General features: G+C 39.5%; 3 protein-coding genes across 3 annotated transcripts; all 3 read right to left on the bottom strand.

The window, feature by feature from the left end:
• Nucleotides 1–43: 43 nt before the first annotated feature.
• Nucleotides 44–1,390, bottom strand: LOC134668366 (sucrose-6-phosphate hydrolase-like). The gene has a single exon (XM_063525846.1). It carries the CDS (start codon nucleotides 1,349–1,351, stop codon nucleotides 44–46), a length of 1,308 nt encoding a protein of 435 aa, XP_063381916.1. The 5' UTR covers nucleotides 1,352–1,390.
• Nucleotides 1,391–7,912: 6,522 nt separating this feature from the next.
• Nucleotides 7,913–8,434, bottom strand: LOC134668365 (sucrose-6-phosphate hydrolase-like). The gene has a single exon (XM_063525845.1). It carries the CDS (start codon nucleotides 8,432–8,434, stop codon nucleotides 7,913–7,915), a length of 522 nt encoding a protein of 173 aa, XP_063381915.1.
• Nucleotides 8,435–10,743: 2,309 nt separating this feature from the next.
• On the bottom strand, nucleotides 10,744–17,761 carry LOC134668270 (organic cation transporter protein-like). Its single transcript, XM_063525753.1, has 6 exons — nucleotides 17,553–17,761; nucleotides 16,524–16,746; nucleotides 14,573–14,828; nucleotides 12,522–13,145; nucleotides 11,941–12,122; nucleotides 10,744–10,905 (listed from the first exon to the last, which is right to left on the bottom strand). The coding sequence occupies exons 1-6, from the start codon at nucleotides 17,759–17,761 to the stop codon at nucleotides 10,744–10,746; spliced, it is 1,656 nt and encodes a 551-aa protein (XP_063381823.1).
• Nucleotides 17,762–22,026: the final 4,265 nt, after the last annotated feature.

The raw sequence follows: 22,026 nt of genomic DNA, 5'->3' as shown, positions 1-22,026 counted from the left end.
ATTTAACTGCATTCGGTTTCCGGATATGAAAAGACTGGACTCTTCATGTCGGTCGAGGCATGCTGCGTACAATGTCGCGGACCTTGAATACCGATGCTCCGCCACGTTGGTAAATGGTCACGGCATCCGCAGGGAAGAATCGGCTCGAGAAACTCACCTCGCCCTCTCCGCAGAACAGCTCAATAGAGCTCGCGTCTACAAAGATTTTCCATTTCAGCTGCCCGCGCCCTGCAGGTCTCCAATCCGTGCGACGAACACCGTCGGAGCCTCCGCGGTCCAGCGTCACCTTGCCGTTCGCTGCATCGTAAGATATCGTCACTGTTACATTGCTGGACGCAATGTACAGTTTAAAGTCCTTACGACCGTCGGCAACAACATTAACTTCTCCGGCTTTGTTAGATAGAGTATATTTTCCCTTTATCGCCGAAACTTGTTTACCCTTGATGTTGCCAATTTCTACTACGGGTTTCTGCACAAGCTGGCCATTTACTATTCTGAGCTCTCTAGGTATGGTCATGGTACCGGTGAACCCATCGGCGGCTTCAGGGTAGTTCTGTTCCCACATATCAAACCAAGCTATGACGATACGGCGTCCAAGATTATCCAAAGTGGTCTGAGTAGCATAAAAGTCGTGTCCGTGGTCGAGCTCCACAAACTCCGACGTCGGAGTAAACGTATGAGTTGAATAGTCAAAGTCGCCAATTATGTAACCTGTCTGGTATAAGTTATGGTATTTGTCCCCCGAAGGCTCTATACCTTGAGGCGAAAACAGAAGCACGTATTTACCGTCAAGTTCAAAGAAGTCAGGGCATTCGAACATATACCCCAAACTGCCGTTCGACTGCGCGATAACAGAAACGTAGTCCCATGAAATCTTATCGTTTGAAGAGTAAAGAAGGGCCCTGCCATAAGTTTCATTCAGAGAGTTGCCCAATACCATGTAATATGTACCTTCATATTCCCAGACTTTGGGGTCTCGTAAATTCGGCATGGTTAAAGAACCATTGATGATGGGGTTGTTCTCATATTTAGTAACGTTGACGCCGTCCGTACTCCAGGCTAGGGCTTGATGGTTTATATGATCGGGCGTCTCTCCTGGGTAGTTTACATTTCCGGTGAAGAACAAGTACATGGTGTTATTTTCGATTAGAGCGCTTCCGGAGAAGACGCCGGTAGCGTCGTACCACTGGTCAGGGTACATGGGGATCGGTTGATGTTCCCAATGGAAGAAGTCCTTGCTGATGGCGTGCCCCCAGTGCGCGATGCCGGTCTCGTAGCTGGTGTACGGGTTGTACTGGTAGAACAGATGGACCTCGTTGTTGAAGATGCAGAATCCGTTGGGATCGTTCATCCAGCCGTACGGTGGGGCGAAGTGGTAGCGAGGGTAGTACCGATTGTAGCGATGCTACATATTTGCCTATGATAGATACATACTTTTCCATACGAGATAACCGGTACAACATTAGTGTCGCATTTTCGACAGAATAACATACACCAGAGTATGACACTTATGTAAAACTGTAATGTACCTTCTTAGCTGTAGGTTGATTAGCATATACTGCCTCCTGGCTAACTGGTTTCGAAGAAACAAGCCCAAAGAGCATGCCACTCGAACGGAACTTGTCACCCAGATTGTGCAGAGGTTGTTGGACCAAACCTGGCTTCACGCATACCAAAATGATCCTCGTGATCCGCCCTAACTGCTCAAGTAGGTCACATCCTAATTTAATTTGTATTTTAGAATCATTTTCGGAATTTTTATGAAACATAAATGACGATTTTGACGGTGTCGATGAGTTGAGATTTTTGGCAGATAAACTGTCAGAAAATAAATTATGCGTTTAGTTACCGCATCGGAAGGAAGGTATTCTGAATGAAACAAAATTATAAGTTTTTTTTTTTTTTTTTTTTTTTTTTTTTTTTTTTTTTTTTTTTTTTTTTTTTTTTTTTTTTTTTTTTAAGTCACGGGTATTTACATCCCGGTCATTTGATAGGCGTGCGTGGGGATACAGATCCAACACGTAGAGGCCCTTTGGAGAAGTTTGCTGTTATGTAATACACCTGCTAGAACCCATTCACGGGTACATGGTCAAAAGATTGGGCTATTGCTGAGAGGTCCGGACACCTGCCATAACTAATTATTAGTAATTATTATTAACCACTTAAAATATTACAAGTATTAATGAGCATTGATATTTTTCGAGAATCATTTGATTTAGAAAAGATTTAAGTTGGTTTGACGTTTAATGTGTTGATGTGAATCGAAACGCAACGTGACGGGTAGGGGAAGATTTCAGACTGTCACTGACACTGACACTTGGAATGGGAATACGCTAGCGTGTGGATGGCTCCTAATTAAAGATTGAGAGGAGTTGACTCGTCTCCTTCCGCCGCCTGGTCCGGCTGGTGGGAGACCGATTTGTAAAGTGCGTATATTGCTGTGCATGAATTGTGCGCGTTATTTATTTAGTGCGTCCCGTGTCGCCGATGGACATGAGCACGGTTGGTGATCGTGTTCCCTGGCGCGCTGTTGCGCGTCCCCGATTTTGCTGAGCGTCATGCTGACGCTGCTTCTACGCCGTAGGACGCGGCCTTGACCTGCAGGCCGTGTGTCGGATGGCTATGCTGCCGTCCGACGACTCCAAGGTGTCTTCGCGCGGGTCCTTCCCGTGAAAGTCCGAGCACCGCGGGTTGTTCTCGCCTTAGCTTGTCACAGCTGGGGCTCGATGAACGCCCGCCGCTGATCTACGTCGATCTGTCTGCTACGCTAAGTTCCAGGATGAAAGCTACACCCGGTATCCGTGAGTGCACTAGACTTTCGTTTTAGGTTTTGGCCAAAACTCCGCGTTTCGCCCGTCTCGCGACCGTAGATTAAGGATTGCCATAGTGTCACCCCATAACCGCCAACGGTTTATAGAAACAGATTGTATTTTGAGTAGCGCCCGCCCTGAAGCGGAGTGCCTTGTAAGTAGTTAGCGGAGTATATTAAATTGCATGTCAGATATTTGGTTTTATCTTTTCAATACCTTACCAAGTCTCCCCATTAACCAGGTTAGAATAACAAGAGGACCCTTGTACTCCAATAGTCCAATGTTTTACTGCGGATCTCATCCGAGGCATTATTCCCGTTAATTATTTAAACATTTAAAAACATTATTATTTTTTATACACGACAATGGCCATAAATTAATATTTCCATTAATTATTTAAACATCTAAAAACCCTATTATTTTTTATTCACTACAATGTAAACATTTAAAACATTATTATTTTTTATTATTCACTACAATGCCACTCTACTTTAAAATTATATTTTTTATACACGACACGATCCAGCACTTCCCCATTACTATATGCCACGAATAGGAGCAGAGCAGCAGTTACCTTCAGTAAGCCCACCATCTTGGCTTCCGTATGGAACTTCAGTGATGCCGAATTTGATCTCGCTGCAGCTTTTATACCCGATATATAGGCCTACAGCCTACGTCACAAATTTGCACAGCCTTTTTTACTAATTTGCTACAAATATACCTACATTTTAAATGATGTTTGTCTTTCTGATTTCATGCTATAAGTAATTTACATTAAGCGTCAATTCAATAAAATACTTCTTCATTTGTAAAAGAAAAATAAAATTATGAAACGAATATCATACAATTTTATTTTCACATCACCTATACGGAAAAGGGCTGTTTCTTCCCTGCTAAGTAGGGCTTGCATTCCGGAATTCCGGAATCTCGAAATTCCGGAATCTCGGACAAATTTTCCTATATTACAATTCCGGAATTGATACAACTGAATATCGAAAATTCCGGAATTGGATTTTAGTACTTTTTTCAGGTTTTAATACGTTTATTATTGAAAATTGTTAAGAAACTACACTATACTGATGTTTTTTGTTGTTAATAAGTGCCTCTTAGTCATTCAGTGACCTATAGTATGGGTATATTTTACTTTTCGGTTTGATAAAGCAGTGGGACAATATGGGCTCATAAAAAAAAAGCAAAGTGATTTACTTGCTTAGAATAGTCAGAATAGTCTCAATCCTACATGAGCGAATCTTCGATTTAGATAGAAGGTTTTCTCTATCAACGATTTCGGATCCTGTAGAAGCATATAATATATGATATTCTGAATCATAATTAGGATCTAGGAAGGAAAAAGCCAAATTTCGACCTTCAACTTCTTAAACAACACCACTACGTACTATGTTACGAAGAGTAGGCTGATTATAGAGCTGTTATATTTAACTATTTTATAAAATTATCCATTGAATGAATGGTTTGCTAGCAACTAAATTTTCCCCGAATAAATACCGCGTATCATAGAATTGAATTGAATTGAATAAAAGTAACCATTTTAATAAGGTGGTAAAAAAGAGATGAAATTATCTGTAGTACTTCAAATTAAATTTCTCTTAAACAATATTAACTTTAATAAACGTAAAGTATCAGATATTCACATTTTTTGTTGAATTTTATAAAAAAAAAATAAAGTAAAATACGATAACCCCTAATTCCGGAACCAGTTCCGGAATTCCGGAATTCGAATCCAATATCGAAAATCAGTTCCGGAATTGGAGACCATCCGATATTGCAAGCCCTACTGCTAAGAGAGACCAAAGTGGCACTTTTCTGTTTTAGGGCATGATTTTTATTTTTAATTTTGCGTAGGTATTTTTTAGATTATATTAGTTTAAAACACAAGAGCAGACAGACCGAAAAGGACAAATCGCCAAACATTAACTATACGTCATTAACAAGTTTTGTTCTGATCATCATCAACAGTTCCACTTCATCAAATGCCACTTTTTTTTTTAAATGTAAATGGTTAATTTGTTGATAAAAATACAAATATCACTAGGTCTTAAGGATTTGAAGCGTTCCCTCGATTCCTCATGGATCCCGTCATCAGAACTGGGTTTTGGGTTTTGGCTAGTAGGTAGGTACAATTGAAAAAAATATTTTTACGCGGTTAGGCATGGAGTAAGAACTGTAAAAAACATAAAAAAAACCGTACAAGTGCGAGTTGGACTCGCACATCGAGGGTTCCGTGCTTTTTAGTATATGTTGTTATAGCGGCAGCAGAAATTGATCATCTGTGAAAATTTCAAATATGGTTTCTTTATCCTAAAATACATATAGTGTAGTAAATAAAGGTAGTGGACCCCGCAGTAATTCCTCAGCCAGAAAAAGCTTTACAGTATGATAAAGTATCAATAAATAAAAAGTATTGTATACATTTCCAAAGAATAATAATAATAGTATTTAAGTAAATACCTAAAGTCTTAAATCGTTAATATCTTTTTACGGAAAATTGCTCCGTTTAAACTTTCTTCTCCGGACATGTTCATGTAACGTATTGCAACAATATATGAAATATCAAAAAAAAAATCCCCGCAGAAATACCAATATTAACAAAATATAATTTTTTGGCGTGGCTTGGACCGGAAAATTGCTCAGTCTAATTTTTTCACTGGAATGCCATTTTATTGCCGATTTATACATACAAATTGAAAATCTAAAAAATTTACCATGTAACTATACTTTTTTTCAGAAATTGCCTTTTTACTCGCTGTGGAAAATGTCTCTACCCATTTTATTTATTGAATTAAGTTCACAGTTTTCTTTCCATTCAACTATAAAAACATCCAAAAAAATAACGAGCGTATTCAAAACTAAACATATCGGGAGCAGTGTATAGGGAGCGGGGTGTACAAGGGATGACAGTTCTTTTGGATATTTTGGATTTACGTATATACGTGACTACTTAGTATATATTTAAAAAGAAATCAGGCTGAGAAATTTTCCACTCTCAGTTTTTTATAGTTCTAAAATACATAAACTTGGGTATGCATTTTTTTTTGGATTTTCTTACCCACTACGCCAAATTATATTCTAAGATCATATAAGAAGGAAAAAATGGCAGAGCAATTTTCCGATGAAAATGAGCGCCAAAAAAGGAATTATCCTAAAAAAAATATTCTCATGTTTGACAAAAGTTTTAGATTTTTTTCTAGTATCACATACTGATACAAATAACTTATTTGGTAAAATAATTTTGGACGGAGGAATTACTCGGTTCAATATATAAACAGATTTGTATTTTTACGTATAAATACTTAACTTAGGAGTGTTTTTTTTTTTTTGGATATTTATATGTTAGTTTCGGCTCATACTATACAATAACCAAGCAAAATTTCATCGACTGAGGAATTAATGCATGGGTCTCCATACAACAACTTGCTTCGTTTACTACACTAATATGTGTGTGGGTTCAACTGTCTAAATCTTCCTAATTTCTAATTTATATGGGGAAAGAAATATGTAATGTTTCTATAAAATTTTATTTCTATTTTTCATTTCTGGTTGTCTGGTGTAGGAACGAGGTACTGAGTAATACAATCAGGTATTCACAACATAATCTCTTAAGTAATTATCAGCTGGATTCAGGACCGCATACAATTCTGGGCTTGAAGAACGGTTTGCTTTAGGGATCCTTTGTCAGGCAAGAGCAGTACAAAGGATAAATAATTGAGTGAACACTCAATTTCGGCCTCGATTAAACATAATAGTTAGCAAATAAACTCGGTGCTTCGTTTATACATCTAGAAAACTAGGAATTCTGTCTTGTTTATCAGTTTTGGGGAATGAGATTAAGGGATTAGCATCCCTAGCTTTTGAATAAAAAATAAAAAAAGATAAGTACTTTTGATGACTGATGGATATTTTGACACTTCTTAGCGCTTAGGTTACGAAGTGATGGTCATAGCCCTTCCGGCTAAACTGATAGGGTAGGTGTTCCGATTGATACTTGCAAATCGGACTAAGAGTTCCCAGACCTGCATCAGGCATACGGAGTAGCACGTGTGAATAAGGGTCGGTTGCACCAAACTGTTCGTATCGTTAAAGAGTTCGCTAAGTTTTTATGTATGGAAAGATTCATGGTAAAGCGCCGGGGCGCTCCGGCTGACGTTGATCAGTCTGTCAAATGTGGTTGGTGCAACTGGCCCTAAATCACACATCGTTAAGAAGTTGATTGTTAACTGTAATTATCCTTAAAATCCTAGGGTGTAAATGAGCTTACCTCAGGAGTGCTACTTCTATGTTATCCCGGGAACTTAATAGGTGTAACAGGATTTTACCAACAACATTTTTCTATATTTTTTATCATCATATATACTGTAATACTTAAATACATTAGGTATACTAAATTTTAATCCATCATTTAGGTACATTACACTAATAAATTTTAAATGGTTTTCTAATTTGGTGATTCGATTTTTTTAAATAATTACTTTCTTTCATAAATAATTAATTTTATAACGATAAATATCTATTCATAAAATCTAGGGAAAAATAAATAAAACCTGAGTCCAAAATTTAGCTGATACTCATTAAAGAATTTGAGGTTACCGCGGTTCACTTCAGAGGGGTCCTAACTACTAGCTAGACGATCACATGGCCATATTTTAGGGTAAATCTAAAGGGGGTGTTTATATTATGGTTAGGCAAGTAAGTAATAGGGGCGAGAGGTATAATATCGTCGCCAAATAGTATCCATAGTATGTAGGTACAAGCTTTGCTAGATCGATCTGCGTAAGATTTTCCACCCAATACCTATATGTATAGGCTTTACTGGGGCACACAAAGATCCCGATTCGTAGGTAGGGTCACTACCGACTAGGTAAGGAGGACATTAAGTAATTATACCTATTTATAAAATTAATTATATTACCGTCATTACTTAATACATCCACATGACCCACAGGTAAAAACAACAGAAAAAGAAAAAATAATAACATGTACTTTTATTCATATAACATATACATATTTCATTTATGTGTATGATATGAAAGCAAATTAAATAATTTAACTGCATTCGGTTTCCGGATATGAAAAGACTGGACTCTTCATGTCGGTCGAGGCATGCTGCGTACAATGTCGCGGACCTTGAATACCGATGCTCCGCCACGTTGGTAAATGGTCACGGCATCTGCAGGGAAGAATCGGCTCGAGAAACTCACCTCGCCCTCTCCGCAGAACAGCTCAATAGAGCTCGCGTCCACAAAGATTCTCCATTTCAGCTGCCCGCGCCCTGCAGGTCTCCAATCCGTGCGACGAACACCGTCGGAGCCTCCGCGGTCCAGCGTCACCTTGCCGTTCGCTGCATCGTAAGATATCGTCACTGTTACATTACTGGACGCAATGTACAGTTCAAAGTCCGTACGACCGTCGGCAACAACATTAACTTCTCCGGCTTTGTCAGATAGAGTATAATTTCCCTCTGTCGCCGAAACTTTATTACCCTTGATGTTGCCAATTTCTACTACGGGTTTCTGCACAAGCTGGCCATTTACTATTCTGAGCTCTCTAGGTATGGTCATGGTACCGGTGAACCCATCGGCGGCTTCAGGGTAGTTCCGTTCCCACATATCAAACCAACTTATGACGATACGGCGTCCAAGATTATCCAAAGTGGTCTGAGTAGCATAAAAGTCGTGTCCGTGGTCGAGCTCCACAAACTCCGACGTCGGAGTAAACGTATGAGTTGAATAGTCAAAGTCGCCAATTATGTAACCTGTCTGGTATAATTTTGTTTGATATTTTACATTTAATATTTACTTCGGGTTGGTGTGGTGAAGAAATTTAGAATCTTTCGCTTGCTCGGGTACCTATCAATATTAGCACGAGCGGTTAAACGACAACTTTGCCCCATTGTAAAACAAATAACTATTTCCAAGTGTTAGAACTACCTATATGCTTAATAACTACCTTTACCTAACTGTAGGTACATTTGTTTGTTTATTTATTACTGCGTGCGTGTATCAAGCAGCGGTTATTCAGATATTGCAAAAAGCTTGCAAAGTTAGCTTGGTGGTCTACATTGGCCCAATATGTGTACACGGCATATCCACATGTCATACACAATATATATCACATGTGGTACATTCCTACAATACGTGATTAAAATGATTAAATAAAAGTAAGGTTTTTTAAATGTAAATATCTATCAGGTGACATTTAACAAACATGTACAAGTCTTTTTATTCACAATATAACAATTGTGTATACTTAACAACAGTCATTTATTTGCATTTTTTTATTTACCTTTTGTTTTATAATTTGTATAATGTATAGAAATCGAGAAAAAAATGATCTCATGTTTGCTAAATGTAAATGAAAAAACCGGCCAAGTGCGAGTCGGACTCGCCCATGAAAGGTTCCGTAGCAGCAAGTACTTAATAACATAATAAAATTGCGGTTTACGATTTATGACGTATTAAAAAAAAACTACTTACTAGATCTCGTTCAAACCAATTTTCGGTGGAAGTTTGCATGTGGTAATATACATCATATATTTTTTTTAGTTTTATCATTCTCTTATTGTAGAAGTTACAGGGGGGGGGGGGGGGACACATTTTACCACTTTGGAAGTGTCTCTCGCGCAAACTATTCAGTTTAGAAAAAAATGATAATAGAAACCTCAATATCATTTTTGAAGACCTATCCATAGATACCCCACACGTATGGGTTTGATGAAAAAAATTTTTTTGAGTTTCAGTTCTAAGTATGGGGAACCCCCAAAATATATTGTTTTTTTCTATTTTTGTGTGAAAATCTTAATGCGGTTCACAGAATACATCTACTTACCAAGTTTCAACAGTATAGTTCTTATAGTTTCGGAAAAAAGTGGCTGTGACATACACGGACAGACAGACAGACGGACAGACATTACGAATCCATAAGGGTTCCGTTTGTTGCCATTTGGTTACGGAACCCTAAAAAGCAGGAAAACATGTGACCACACTTTGGTCACGTATTGCGAGGATGTTTGTCATGTGTTAGGTGTGTGACCCTGCGTGTATCTATGTTACCATGCCTGCTTGAAAACATACTGGCGTATGGCGTAATAAGTATGGCAGCAGTCAAGGCTGGCTCGGCTGCCGGTTCGGACGAGCTCCTCAAGCGGCGCAAGTATGCAACCATATATTAGTGGTTGTGCATATTTGAGCCGTTTGGGATTGAGACTATGGTGCCTTAGGGGGAAAGCGAACACAGGGTTCTCAATGAAAGCCGCAGGTTAGTGGAACTGACGCGTGGCCAGAGGACTGGGTCATGTCTAGCGCAGCGGATCAGCATTGCCATTATACGACGTGGCAATGCTGCCAGCCTTCTGGCCACGCTGCCAATAGACGGCGATTTGGGGTAGATTTTCTGTTTATAATTTTTTTAATGTTTAGTTTTTATTTGTGATTGTAATTTTTATTTATTTTACATTCTAATTCTAAGTATAGGTACTGGAGTATCAGGTAAATTGCTATTAGTTTTGGGGTTGTGCACAAATCACGCGAGGTGTTTTCGGCTTCTTTTTGACCCCTTCTCCCCCTTGGTGATATTTGGTGAGGTTTTTAACTACCTCCCTTCACCCCCTCACGTGTATTGTTTTGAAATATTTTCGTTAGACTTAATTTTAAGATAAATAATATTTTATGTAGAAAATATTATTTATTTTTCTATTTTCGTTAGACTCGCTGCAGAGTGAAGATGTATGTTTAACGAAACCGAGAAAAATTATCTAATCATGTGGTAGGTTTTTTTCTTAGTTTCGTTCACAGTAGAAAAATACACGTGAAGTCTCCTTTACCCCCCTCCCCCAACGTGATCTATCGTGATCCCCCCCCCTATCGAACCTCGCGTGATTTGTGCACAAGCCCTTTCCAGTTATTGGTAAGTGGTATAGTTATTGATTGGTATTCCTGTTATTCCTGAGCTGTTCAGCCTCCTCGATGGTGTCCGGCAGCCTGGTGCCGAGCGTCTCCGGCGTGGTGAAGATGAGGCCCCCGGAGAGCAGCGCCGCGCTGCCGAACAGGACCGAGGGGAAGGGCGCCCACACCTCCGTAGCCTGCGCGACCAATTGAATTGGTTATTTATAAACAAACTAGCTTTTGCCCGCGACTTCGTTTGCGTGGAATTAGTACGAGCAGCTAAAGTACAGCGCCTGGATAAAATCTAATAGCAATTCGAGCATGATATGCTTAATTGGTTAAACCTATTAACAGGCACTTCATTAATTTTCTCATTTCCACCCCCTTTTCACACTCATTAGCGATGACTTCTGACATAAAAACTACCCTATGTCCTTCCCTGGAACTTAAACTATCTCTATGCCAAATTTAAACTAAATCCGTTTAGGCGTGAAGAGCTGACAAACAGACAGACACACTTTCGCATTTATAATATATAAATAATTAATAATTATATATAATTGTATGGATATTTAAATAACTGATTAAGTATAACCAGTAGGTACCGGATTAAGCTAGCGCGGGGCCTGTAGCAAATTGTATCATGGAGCCCATACATTGTTTTAATTTTGTCGGACGCTGTAACAAAGTGAAACTTAGGTTTTTACGGCCACAATCCGTCGGCCCCCAAATACGTGGGGCCCGGGGCACTTGCTACTTTTGCCACGTGGCTAATCCGCCACTACTCGAAAATACGACGAGACGTGTTGAGAAAAGATATGCACTGCCTTTAGCCCTTTGTTTCATCTTGGCGGGGGCACGGCCGTGCCCCCAGATAAATGCTTATAAATTCTTACTTAAAATAATAAATTATTACTTAGGTACTTAATGAAAAAAATACCCACACAATATATTTCGCCCGCAATGTAAAGGGGTCACAGATTACCAGTTCGCCGGACTATATCAGTCTGTCAGTTGTTCGGAGCTGTCAAATTATGCTTTTAACAAATAACACGCCGATATTGTCCGGCAGAGTGGTAATCAGTGGGCCTCTTAAAACCACACAGAAGTTACGAAATACGACCTTTTTCCTAAAAAAGTGACTCTTGGCTAGGCCATCTAGTAGGAGGTAAGGGTCAGGGTTCTTATGAAATTACATTTCATGAGGATGTTCATGAAAATTATAAATTTACCAATGATGGAGTAAGCGGCGCGGTGATGGATCCCAGCCGTCCGATCATGGAGGAGAACGCGAAGAGGTTGTGCCGGTACTTGGTGGGGTACAGCTCGGCTGTGTACACGTACACTGACGTCATCACGATGGCGATGCAGTACTTGCCGATCAGGTACACGGCCATGGAAAGGCTGGCGTGACCTGGGGACCAGAGGACATGCAATTATATCAAAAAAGGTATGAACGAGTAGGTAATATAATAGGAACGGCTAATAAGTTACCACTTTTCTGATTTCGCAGGAAAAAGGGTGGTAAATAGTTTTTAAGTTCAACGAACCGTAAATAGATAACTGCTTTATATCTATACATTTGTGGCTTTCTTTCTAGGGTCCTTATGCTTCAAGTGCGATAAGGTCCTTTTTATCGGATATTCCAACAGAAATTGGGATAGATACATAGGTCCTTCTTCCTATTGCACATTGAAGCATAAGGACCCTTTTCTGATGGAAAGCTAAATTTTTTGTAGATTTTATGGAGAACCCAGTTCAGTATACTAAAAAAAATTCAAAACATTTTTTAATAAACATTTTTTTTACTTACCGTCCGGCATGAAAGCAAATATGAACTGGCAAGCCGCGCACAACCAGTATCCGCAGATGAGCACCGGCTTGCGCCCGATCCGGTCCAGCAGCAGGATCGCCGTCCAGTACCCCGGGATCTCCACCGCGGCCACCGCCACGTAGTTCAAGTAACTGTTACCGACTAGGTTCACGGCGTTAATGTTCATCCCGTAGTACACCAGCGTATTCGTGATCCACCAGATAGGAGATACCAGACATCTTGAGAGGATCGTCTTTGATTTGATGACTAAAATTGGCAGCCATGGCTCTTTAGGCTTTATTTTGTTCTTCTCAGCTTCAGCGGAATCTCTAAGCGCTTCTAAAGACTTCTGCGATAGCTCTCTTCCGTTCATTTTGGCAACTTTCTTAAGGATTTGCTCAGATTCCTCATAGCGTCCTTTGCTCATGAGCCAGCGGACGGATTCGGAAAGGACCCAGAAATAGCAGACGACAAGGAGCTGGGGCGCGTAGAGGACCTGCGTGAGGGAGCGCCAGGGCTGCACGCCCCAGGCGATGAACCCGAGCGCCACCTGCCCGAGCGCGAAGAGGGTGGAGATGGTGGCGCCGGCGACCACTCGGTATTTAGGCCCGACTAGTTCCGTCACTGAAATGTAGCATACGTGCCGTTGTTAATTTTATAGCGGAAGGTGCTAAGGGTGGGGGGTGGGTGGCGTTGCGTGAACAAGAGATTTCCTTTGGCAGGATTGGTCCTTAGGACCCAAGGATGGATTTAAGAAGTGGAGCCACAGAAATTTTTGATGTAAATTTTTAGGGGGGGGGGCTCTCAGCTTGATCTTGATATCTATGATATTTAAAAAGCTACTAGGCCAAGTTTGGTATCGTTTTCGTATAAATCGGGGATGCCGAATTTATTTATGATATCATAATGACACCATTCCGAAGTAAAAACACATAAAATATGAAAAAAAAATATTTTTAATTCCTCTTCACGCCTATTTAAATCGCTAAACCAATTTAGTTAAAATTTGGTACAGAGATAGTTTCAGCCCCAGGGAATAACATAGCATACTTTTAATCTCAAAAATCATCCCTTAAGGGTGTGAAAAGGGAGATGGAAATTTGTATGGGGATCCAATAACCGGTGAACCGATTTAGATAAAATATGGTATAGAGATATTTTGAGTCCCGGAGAAGAACGGGAATAGGATACCTACTTTTTATTAAAAAAAAATCTCTCAAAAGTGAAAAGAAAGGTATAAAATTGTATGAGAAATCAATAACGGCTGAACCGATTTTGATGAAACCTATGTCTACATCTTTGATTTAGTTGAAAGTGATACTAAACTTGACATAGAACCTATACTTAAAAAAATATTGACCTCAGACGTCACTGACCCTTAAAACCCTCCCACCCCCCACCTGCATCAAAAATCTGGGTGGCTCCACTTCTAAAATACATTTTAGGAACACAAAGATTGATTCTACCAAAGGAAATCTCTTATTCAGTGAACGCCGTATTTGACCTTTTTATGGCTTGAGCACACTTAACTATTAATACAATCCCAAAAACAAAACTACAAGTGTTCTACTATAGCACAACTAACAACCCTACTGCAGCAACATATACTTAATGTAGGTATACTTAGCTGAGAATGATTTAATCACGTTGTCGTTGTAGCAACAGAATCAATTATAGTTTTAAGGATGACTCACGTTAGACCGGGCCGGGGCAGGGCTGGAGCTCTTGGCGCTTCGTTTCCTATGGATCCACCACGTGATCACCGATCAGCCGCCATAGAAAATGACATGTCGAACGTCTCGGCCCGGGCACGGCCCAGTCTAGCGTGAGTCACCCTTTAAATGGTTACGTGCGATAAACCACTCCAGTCAATAGTGAAGCTGATTTCAGCGCTAAAATTTGCAGGGAGGTACATACATAATTCGACACGCTAAAGTGACATCATCTGATCTTATCCCTCTTATCGTCTCCATGGGAGATCACTACTTGTTTGACATGGGGATAGAGTCACTTTTGGGGAATCACGACGTAGACTATGTTTGAAGACTTGCCCAAAATATAACAAGACGAGTAACATCCAGCGCCAACCGTAGACTCCAGCACCTCGAGCGTGAGGAACCACTCGTAGCTGTTGACGAACGAGCGCACCAGTCCGATCCAGCCCGTGTTGAAGGCGTTGATAGTGAGCGCCACGCGGCGGCCCCATCGGTCGGAGATGTAGCCTGTTATCGGCAGCACGAGCAGGGTTCCGATGGTACGGATGGAGCCGATCTGGGAGCGACGCCATTCGTCGCAGGCCAGGCCGAACTGGAACAGAGATAAAGGGTGGAACAGTTAGTTTTCTGAAGATAGATCAAAGCGAAGTTTTCATAGCAAAACTAGTCCATATTTTCTGTGTTTAGGGTCCGCACTGTTGGCAGGCTGACTATTTACATACCTAACGAAATAAGTTGATAAGTATATAAAATTACTTTGGGCAGTATTAAAAATACTTGCATTAGGTATTTAAGAAACCTTAGAATTTTGCCTGATGTTCTCAATTAAGAACAAAAACGTTTTCGGAATTCCACTAAAAATAAAGTGTTCTTTATTAACCTTATACAAAATTATCAAAATTATCAGGTCAGGTTTTTTAAAATTTAACCCCAAGGAGTGTGAAAATTCGTCTGACAGTTTTAATTGTAGTTGACACTGTTGACAGTTTTTATTGTAGTTTTAAGTTATTTATAACATAATTCAAACACAATGTAAAATTGTTTTATGAATAAATAAATGAAATGAAATGAAATGAAATCGACTTTTATGCGGATAGAGTCACGGGTGAAGTGGAGGCTACTTATCACTACACCTTATAATAAAAGAAAGTCACCCGCCGCATCTGTCTGTTTGTAAATATGTAGGTACCTATGTCCACGATAAACTCAAAAACTACTGAACGGATTTTCATGCGGTTTACACTTAAATTTGTTAAGGTTTTGTGTAACCCGAGCGAGGCCGGGGCGGGTCGCTAGTATTGTAATAAAATTCAAGTGAGATTATTGTTTTGGAATTCCATTTTGGTTTTAATTACCTAATATGGATTTCCGCAAAGTAACGCCTGATTCTATTCACTATTTAATATGATGTGTTTAACGTATAATAAATAAAGTGATAGTTACTATCAATTTCAGGATATAATATTATGGGTACGTAAATACTTAGAAGTATATCCAGTACAGTCGAGCTAATATTAGGTGAACTTTTTCACTCCACCAGCCCAAAACGGAAAGTTTATTTTAATCTCTAATAAAATTATGGTCGATCCGCTAAATGTAGGAGTGTGGTATGGACTTGGACCTTTAATTGTTACTTACTTACGTACGCTTCGCGATTGTTGGGCCATTTAGGGTCCCAGCTAAATTGGTTGATCAATACTTACGCTACAAAATTCCAATTCAGCAAGAACCCTAAATGGCATAACCATCCCGTGTGGTGACTGTACATCAAATAGAAAAAATCCTCGAAGCTCATTTGCAGCTGTGATCAAGTTGCAATTGCGGTGTATTTTTGTTACTCACATGAAAAGACGCCACGTTCCTTTTGACGAACTCCACGCATTCCTCTGTGCAAATGAGATCAAAGAGCCGAACGACGATATTCTGTATTCTGTTCTCATAACAGGTTCATAGCTTAGAGGATATAACCAATGGAGACGCCATGTCTATAATTTTTCGGTACCTACAAAATAGTCTGCCGTTTTTTGCGGGGGAGGGACACATAAGCACATGTCAGATAAACGTCAGTCCATATATGTGTTTGACATGTGGTTGACCATTGGCCGCCTTTTTTCGACAGAGGGGAACGCCTGTTAATGACCACTCCGTTGGTTATATTCTCTAAGGTTCATAGACCCTACAACAAATAGTATGCTATTTTCGTTATAATCCGACTGAATGCAACGAATTTAAAGACTATTTCCTTGCAGCTCTTTTGTGATTTCGATCAAAGAGCAAAGTTACTTACATCGTATACAACGCTATTGGTGTGCTCATAGACATACTCCTCGCAGGCCTCCGTACGAGTCCTATCAAAGAGCCAAGCGGGGCACGTGTTCCCAGCGTGGTTCTCCGAACTGTTGCTGTAACGGTTGCAGTTGTCGAAGCCGCTCTCTGTGCGCGGGATAGCGTTCGGCTTCCAGATTGGCGAGAACTCTGGGGTGCTCCCGTCGCATTCTGGGATTACGCATCTGTTGAAGAAAGTTATGAGTTTATGACTATTGAAGGAAATCAGGATAAACAGAAGATAAGTAAAGTTAGTGCCTATGGAACTTCACCTTAATAAACTTTATAACTATAGGCCATAAAATGACAGAGCTTTCAATATTCATGAAAGAGGGAGTAGAAACAGCACAGGATCCCCTTGTTTACTGATCGAGCTTCAGCAAAGGTCTACGGTTCAGCTTCCATGTTCTCCTCTGCAGGTCGCATTTACCTGTACTTGTCGCGAGGTCTACAGCTCACAGAGCCTCTATATGGACCTATAGTAGATGTAGGTACAACAGTTCACGCCAATAACCAGAGATTACAGACAAGAAGAGTCAAAGTAAATAGTATTTTATAAAATCGTGATACAATGTATAATGGAGAGTTTTTTTGGTAGAGTACTGTTAGCCTATGGACACAACAAGCAACGTGGTGGTGGTCGTAGTTTTCGTAGTCTATGGATGTTGCTATATTAAGGGCGACACATGCGCGTTTCTGACTTATGAACCAATTGTTTCTACTATACAACCTAAAATAAATAATTAAGTAATTTGAGCTATGGTTTTGTTTCGTCCTCTTGATGGCGGCGATAGTTGACTAAACCGTTTCGAAATTAATATTACAGTTCAGTTAGGAGCACATACATTACAAGTACCCAATTGCAGTTTGGTATAAAAAATCTTATTTGAAAAATTACAGTCGACGAGTAGAAAAAATATTTATTAAGTACGATTTAGAACACATGGACGTAGCGAGATTTCCAAGTCCATTTAAATAAGACCTTGTTTACCTGGTAGGTATCCTGGCTGTGGTGAAGATGTACTCTCCCGAAGCGAAGGCAGAGAACATGATGGGCAGCGCAGCGAGCAGCAGCGTCACGATCTGGTACCGGCCCATCTGCCCCAAGTCCTCCTCGAGGATCTGGTCCAGGTCCACCCCCTTCCCAGGTGTCCCTGGTTTCTGTGGGGGGCCAACTTCCAGCTTTTCCACGCTTGCCATTTCCAGGGCTACGAGCTACTGGCACATGTACAAAATAAAGTAAATTTTGTTCATTATCAAATCTTCGTTACTGATAATGTCAAGATAAGCTTTGGCTACCCGTATAATTTGTATTGAATAGATATCGGATTATAGATTGTCGTAATAATTTATATCTTTTATCTAATTTTAACACGCCTCCTTGTTTTGTGGCTAATCAAATCCTTTTAGATATTTTTGAATTGGGTACGCTTTTTAAAACCCCTATATACATACTCTAGGTCCAAGAGGTCCCTACCCATGGTCGACGTAACTGATGGTGACCGAAGAGCTGGTCGCACAACGTATCAACATTGCGATACAACGAGGTAATGCCGCCAGCGTCCTTGGTACTTGGTAGGTATACAACGCTTCAAGGAGCCTCAAGGGCCTATTTTAGATTTAAGCTAGGTATTACCTAAACTAGGAATCCAGGTTACAACGGAAAAGGTTTCTGAAAACTTTCATGAAAATCAGATTACGGATTATTTTATTAGTCATGCAATGTTCGTAACTATTTCAATTAATAATTTACGTCACTCGATTGGAGTCTATTTTCAATTATAAATCGAAACCAACTGTAAGTAAGTTTGGCAATAACCGTGTAGAAAAATATACCGAGAACATTTACTTATTATGAACTAGCTGTTGCCCGCGACTTCGTCCGCGTGGAATCTTATCTTCAACATTTTACATCTTTAGTACCTATAATTTTCATATCCAAGCAATGTTGAAATTAAGTACTTTTCTTTTTTAGCAAGTTGTATGAAGTTTTAAGTCAAGTGGATTTTGATGTTGGTTGCTGAAATTGCTTTTCTTGTATTCTCATAATAGGTACCTATGCCCTTATACAAAGATTCAAGTTCCGCATTCCGCACTCACAAAATATCTGATCTCCATACAAACTTTCAACCCCTTTCTCACCACCTTGGGGGATGATTTTCAAAAATGTTTGAATTAGGTTTCATGTTTTTTAATTTATTGCCTTTTTTCCAAAAAGTTAAAGATCCTAGCTTAAAATTAAATTTACACCCCAAGACGAACTTTCATCCCCTTTTTAGCCCACTTAGGGATTGAATTTCCAAAAACGTTGCAATTACTTTTTTTTTGTAATCGGCTATTATGTCTTTCTAAGAATTTTCAAAGCATTTGTAATGGATTCAAACTTTGAACCCCATTTTAACCCTGTTAGGGGATGAATTTTACAAATCGCTGAAATCACTTTTATTGTCTTCTAATAATATACCTAAATACAAAGATTCAAATCCCGCGCTCGAAAAAATGCATGATATCCATACAAACTTTCAACCCCGTTTTCACCACCATAGGGATGAATTTTCAAAAACGCTGAAATTAGTTTTCTTGTATTTTAATATAATACTTTTTTACAAAGTTTCAAGTTCTTAGCTTCAAATAAAATTTGCACCTGAAGACGAACTTTCATCCCCTTTTTAACCTTCTTAGGGGATGAATTTCCAAGAACGTTGCAATAACTTTTTTTTGTAATCGGCTATTATGCCTTTCTAAGAAGTTTCAAAACCATTTGTAATGGATTCAAACTTTCAACCCCTTTTTAACCCTGTTAGGGGATGAATTTTACAAAACGCTGAAATAACTTTTCCTGTCTTCTAATAATATCCCTAAATACAAAGATTCAAGTCCCACACTCGAAAAAATGTTTGATATCCATACAAACATTCAACCACTTTTTCACCACCTTAGAGGTTGAATTTTCAAAAACGCTGAAATTAGTTTTCTTGTATTTTAATAATATATCTTTTAACGAAGTTTCAAATTCGTAGCTCAAAAGAAAACTTTAACCCCATACAAACTTTCATCCCCTTTTTAACCCTGTTAGGGGATGAATTTTACAAAACGCTGAAATTACTTTTATTGTCTTCTAATAATATCCCCAAATACAAAGATTCAAGTCCCGCGCTCGGTAAATTTTTTGATATCCATACAAACTTTCAACCCCTTTTTCACCACCTTGGGGGATGAATTTTCTAAAACGCTGAAATTAGTTTTCTTGTATTTGAATTTGATACTTTTTTACAAAGTTTCAAGTTCCTAACTTAAAATAAAATTTGCACCCGAAGACGAACTTTTATCCCCTTTTTAACCCCCTTAGGGGTTGAATTTCCAAAAACGTTGCAATCACTTTTTTTGTAATCGGCTATTATGCGTTTCTACGAAGTTTCAAAGCATTTGTAATGGATTAAAATTTTCAACCCCTTTTTAACCCTGTTAGGGGATGAATTTTACAAAACGCTGAAATTACTTTTCCTGTCTTCTAATAATATCCCTAAATACAAAGATTCAAGTCCACCACTTGAAATTTTTTTTGATGTCCATACAAACTTTCAACCCCTTTTTCACCACCTTAGGGGATGAATTTTCAAAAACGCTGAAATTAGTTTTCTTGCATTTTAATAATATATCTTTTTACGAAGTTTCAAATTCCTAGCTTAAAATAAAACTTTAACCCCATACAAAATTTCATCCCCTTTTTAACCCCCTTAGGGGTTGAATTTCTCATAATCGCTTCTTATCTCTTGTACACTTTATAAATGCAATCTAGTGTGCAAATTTCAACTTTCTGGCTTTTGTAGTTTCGGCTCTGCGTTGATGAATCAGTCAGTCAGTCAGTCAGTCAGTCAGTCAGGACACTTGCATTTATATATATAGATTTTGCAACTTTTTAAAAATCTTTGGCACATTGCTACTAAGCTGGGCTACTAAACGCTCCTTCCACGATTTTGATTCACCGGCGAAATCATATTATTATTATTTTATTTGTATTAATTTATTGTATTTGTATGTAAAAGTATTTGACGACCGGTCTGGCCTAGTGGGTAGTGACCCTGCCTATGAAGCCGATGGTCCCGGGTTCGAATCCTGGTAAGGGCATTTATTTGTATGATGATACAGATATTTGTTCCTGAGTCATGGTTGTTTTCTATGTATTTAAGTATTTATATATTATATATATCGTTGTCTGAGTACCCACAACACAAGCCTTCTTGAGCTTACCGTGGGGCTTAGTCAATTTGTGTAAAAAATGTCCTATAATATCCTATAATATTATAAATTTCGATGGATACCATTTTTTCGAAAACGAATTAAGTAAGTACTTATCATCATCATCTCCCTCGTGTTGTTCCGGCATTTTCCCACGGTTCATGATGGCATCCTGGGGTCCGCTTGGAAAGTAATCCCAAGAATTGGCGTGTAGGCACTAGTTTTTACGAAAGTAACTGCCATCTGACCTTCCAACCCAAAGGGTAAACTAGGCATTATTAGGATTAGTCCGTTTTCCTCACGATGTTTTCCTTCACCGAAAAGCGACCGGTAAATTTCCGAAAATCGCACACTCTTACTGCTAGGCCACCAGCGCTTTCTGAAACAAACAACGACAAAAGAATTATCAATAGCAATACCGTAAAATCCGAACACTGAGACATCCGTTTGTCCGAGTTGGGACCAATCCGAAGTTCATACCTCAATAAAAGTTTATTTTTATATGTGGCACGTTGATTTAAATACCTACTTGAAAAGTGTTCCGGTAGTATGAACTTGAGTTTTTCAATGATAATCTGTCGTTTAATTTCATATATTCAACGATAAATACAAAATAGTATTGGGAAATCCAAGCTCACCCCGTAGTCGGGATTATATATCCTCGCCGTGTCCGACGATGGCGACTCCTCCAAATGTTTTAATTAGGACGATGGAACGCTCTTATGTGACTTGCGAAGCCAAACTTGGTTTTGAAGATGCGATCGCAAGGTCCGCAGTGGAGCTGGCCGGCTGAGTTGTAGGTGTAGGTATACGAGGGCTTCGGTCGCGTCTTACGGAGATGGCGCTTAGCATCTAGGTCTTCTAAACGCCGCTGCTCGTATCGGTCTACTGTTTTATGAACAGTTGCGCGCCATTCCGTTCTCTGCAACGCAATCTCCTCCCAGGAATCACTCGGTATACCGCAAGTTATTAGGTGACGCTTGAGGACGTCTTTGTGGCGCAGGTACTGACCCCCCTGTTTCCTTTTTCCGCTGGAGAGTTCTGAATAGAATACAGCTTTGGGTAATCTGTTATTGTCCATGCGCACGACGTGGCCACCCCACTTCAGCTGGTGTTTGATGATAAATGCCTCGATACCACGCATCTTGACCCGACGCAGGACTTCCGTGTTTGGTATTTTGTCTTGCCACTTTATGCGCAGAATTGAGCGAAGGCAGCGTAGATGG

Source organism: Cydia fagiglandana, chromosome 10 (assembly GCF_963556715.1).
Source record: "Cydia fagiglandana chromosome 10, ilCydFagi1.1, whole genome shotgun sequence".
Lineage (NCBI taxonomy): Eukaryota > Metazoa > Arthropoda > Insecta > Lepidoptera > Tortricidae > Cydia > Cydia fagiglandana.
This window is presented reverse-complemented; position numbering and strand designations above follow the sequence as displayed.

Excerpts from the sequence above, each read along its gene's own strand:
- LOC134668365 (XM_063525845.1), bottom strand. The coding sequence starts at position 8,434 with ATGTGGGAACGGAACTACCCTGAAGCCGCCGATGGGTTCACCGGTACC.
- LOC134668270 (XM_063525753.1), bottom strand. The coding sequence starts at position 17,761 with ATGGCAAGCGTGGAAAAGCTGGAAGTTGGCCCCCCACAGAAACCAGGG. Across the intron at positions 16,747-17,552 it reads ACAGCCAGGATACCTACCAG|ATGCGTAATCCCAGAATGCG; the intron begins GTAAACAAGGTC and ends TTTCTTCAACAG. Across the intron at positions 13,146-14,572 it reads CTCGTCTTGTTATATTTTGG|TGACGGAACTAGTCGGGCCT; the intron begins GCAAGTCTTCAA and ends GCTACATTTCAG.
- LOC134668366 (XM_063525846.1), bottom strand. The coding sequence starts at position 1,351 with ATGAACGATCCCAACGGATTCTGCATCTTCAACAACGAGGTCCATCTG.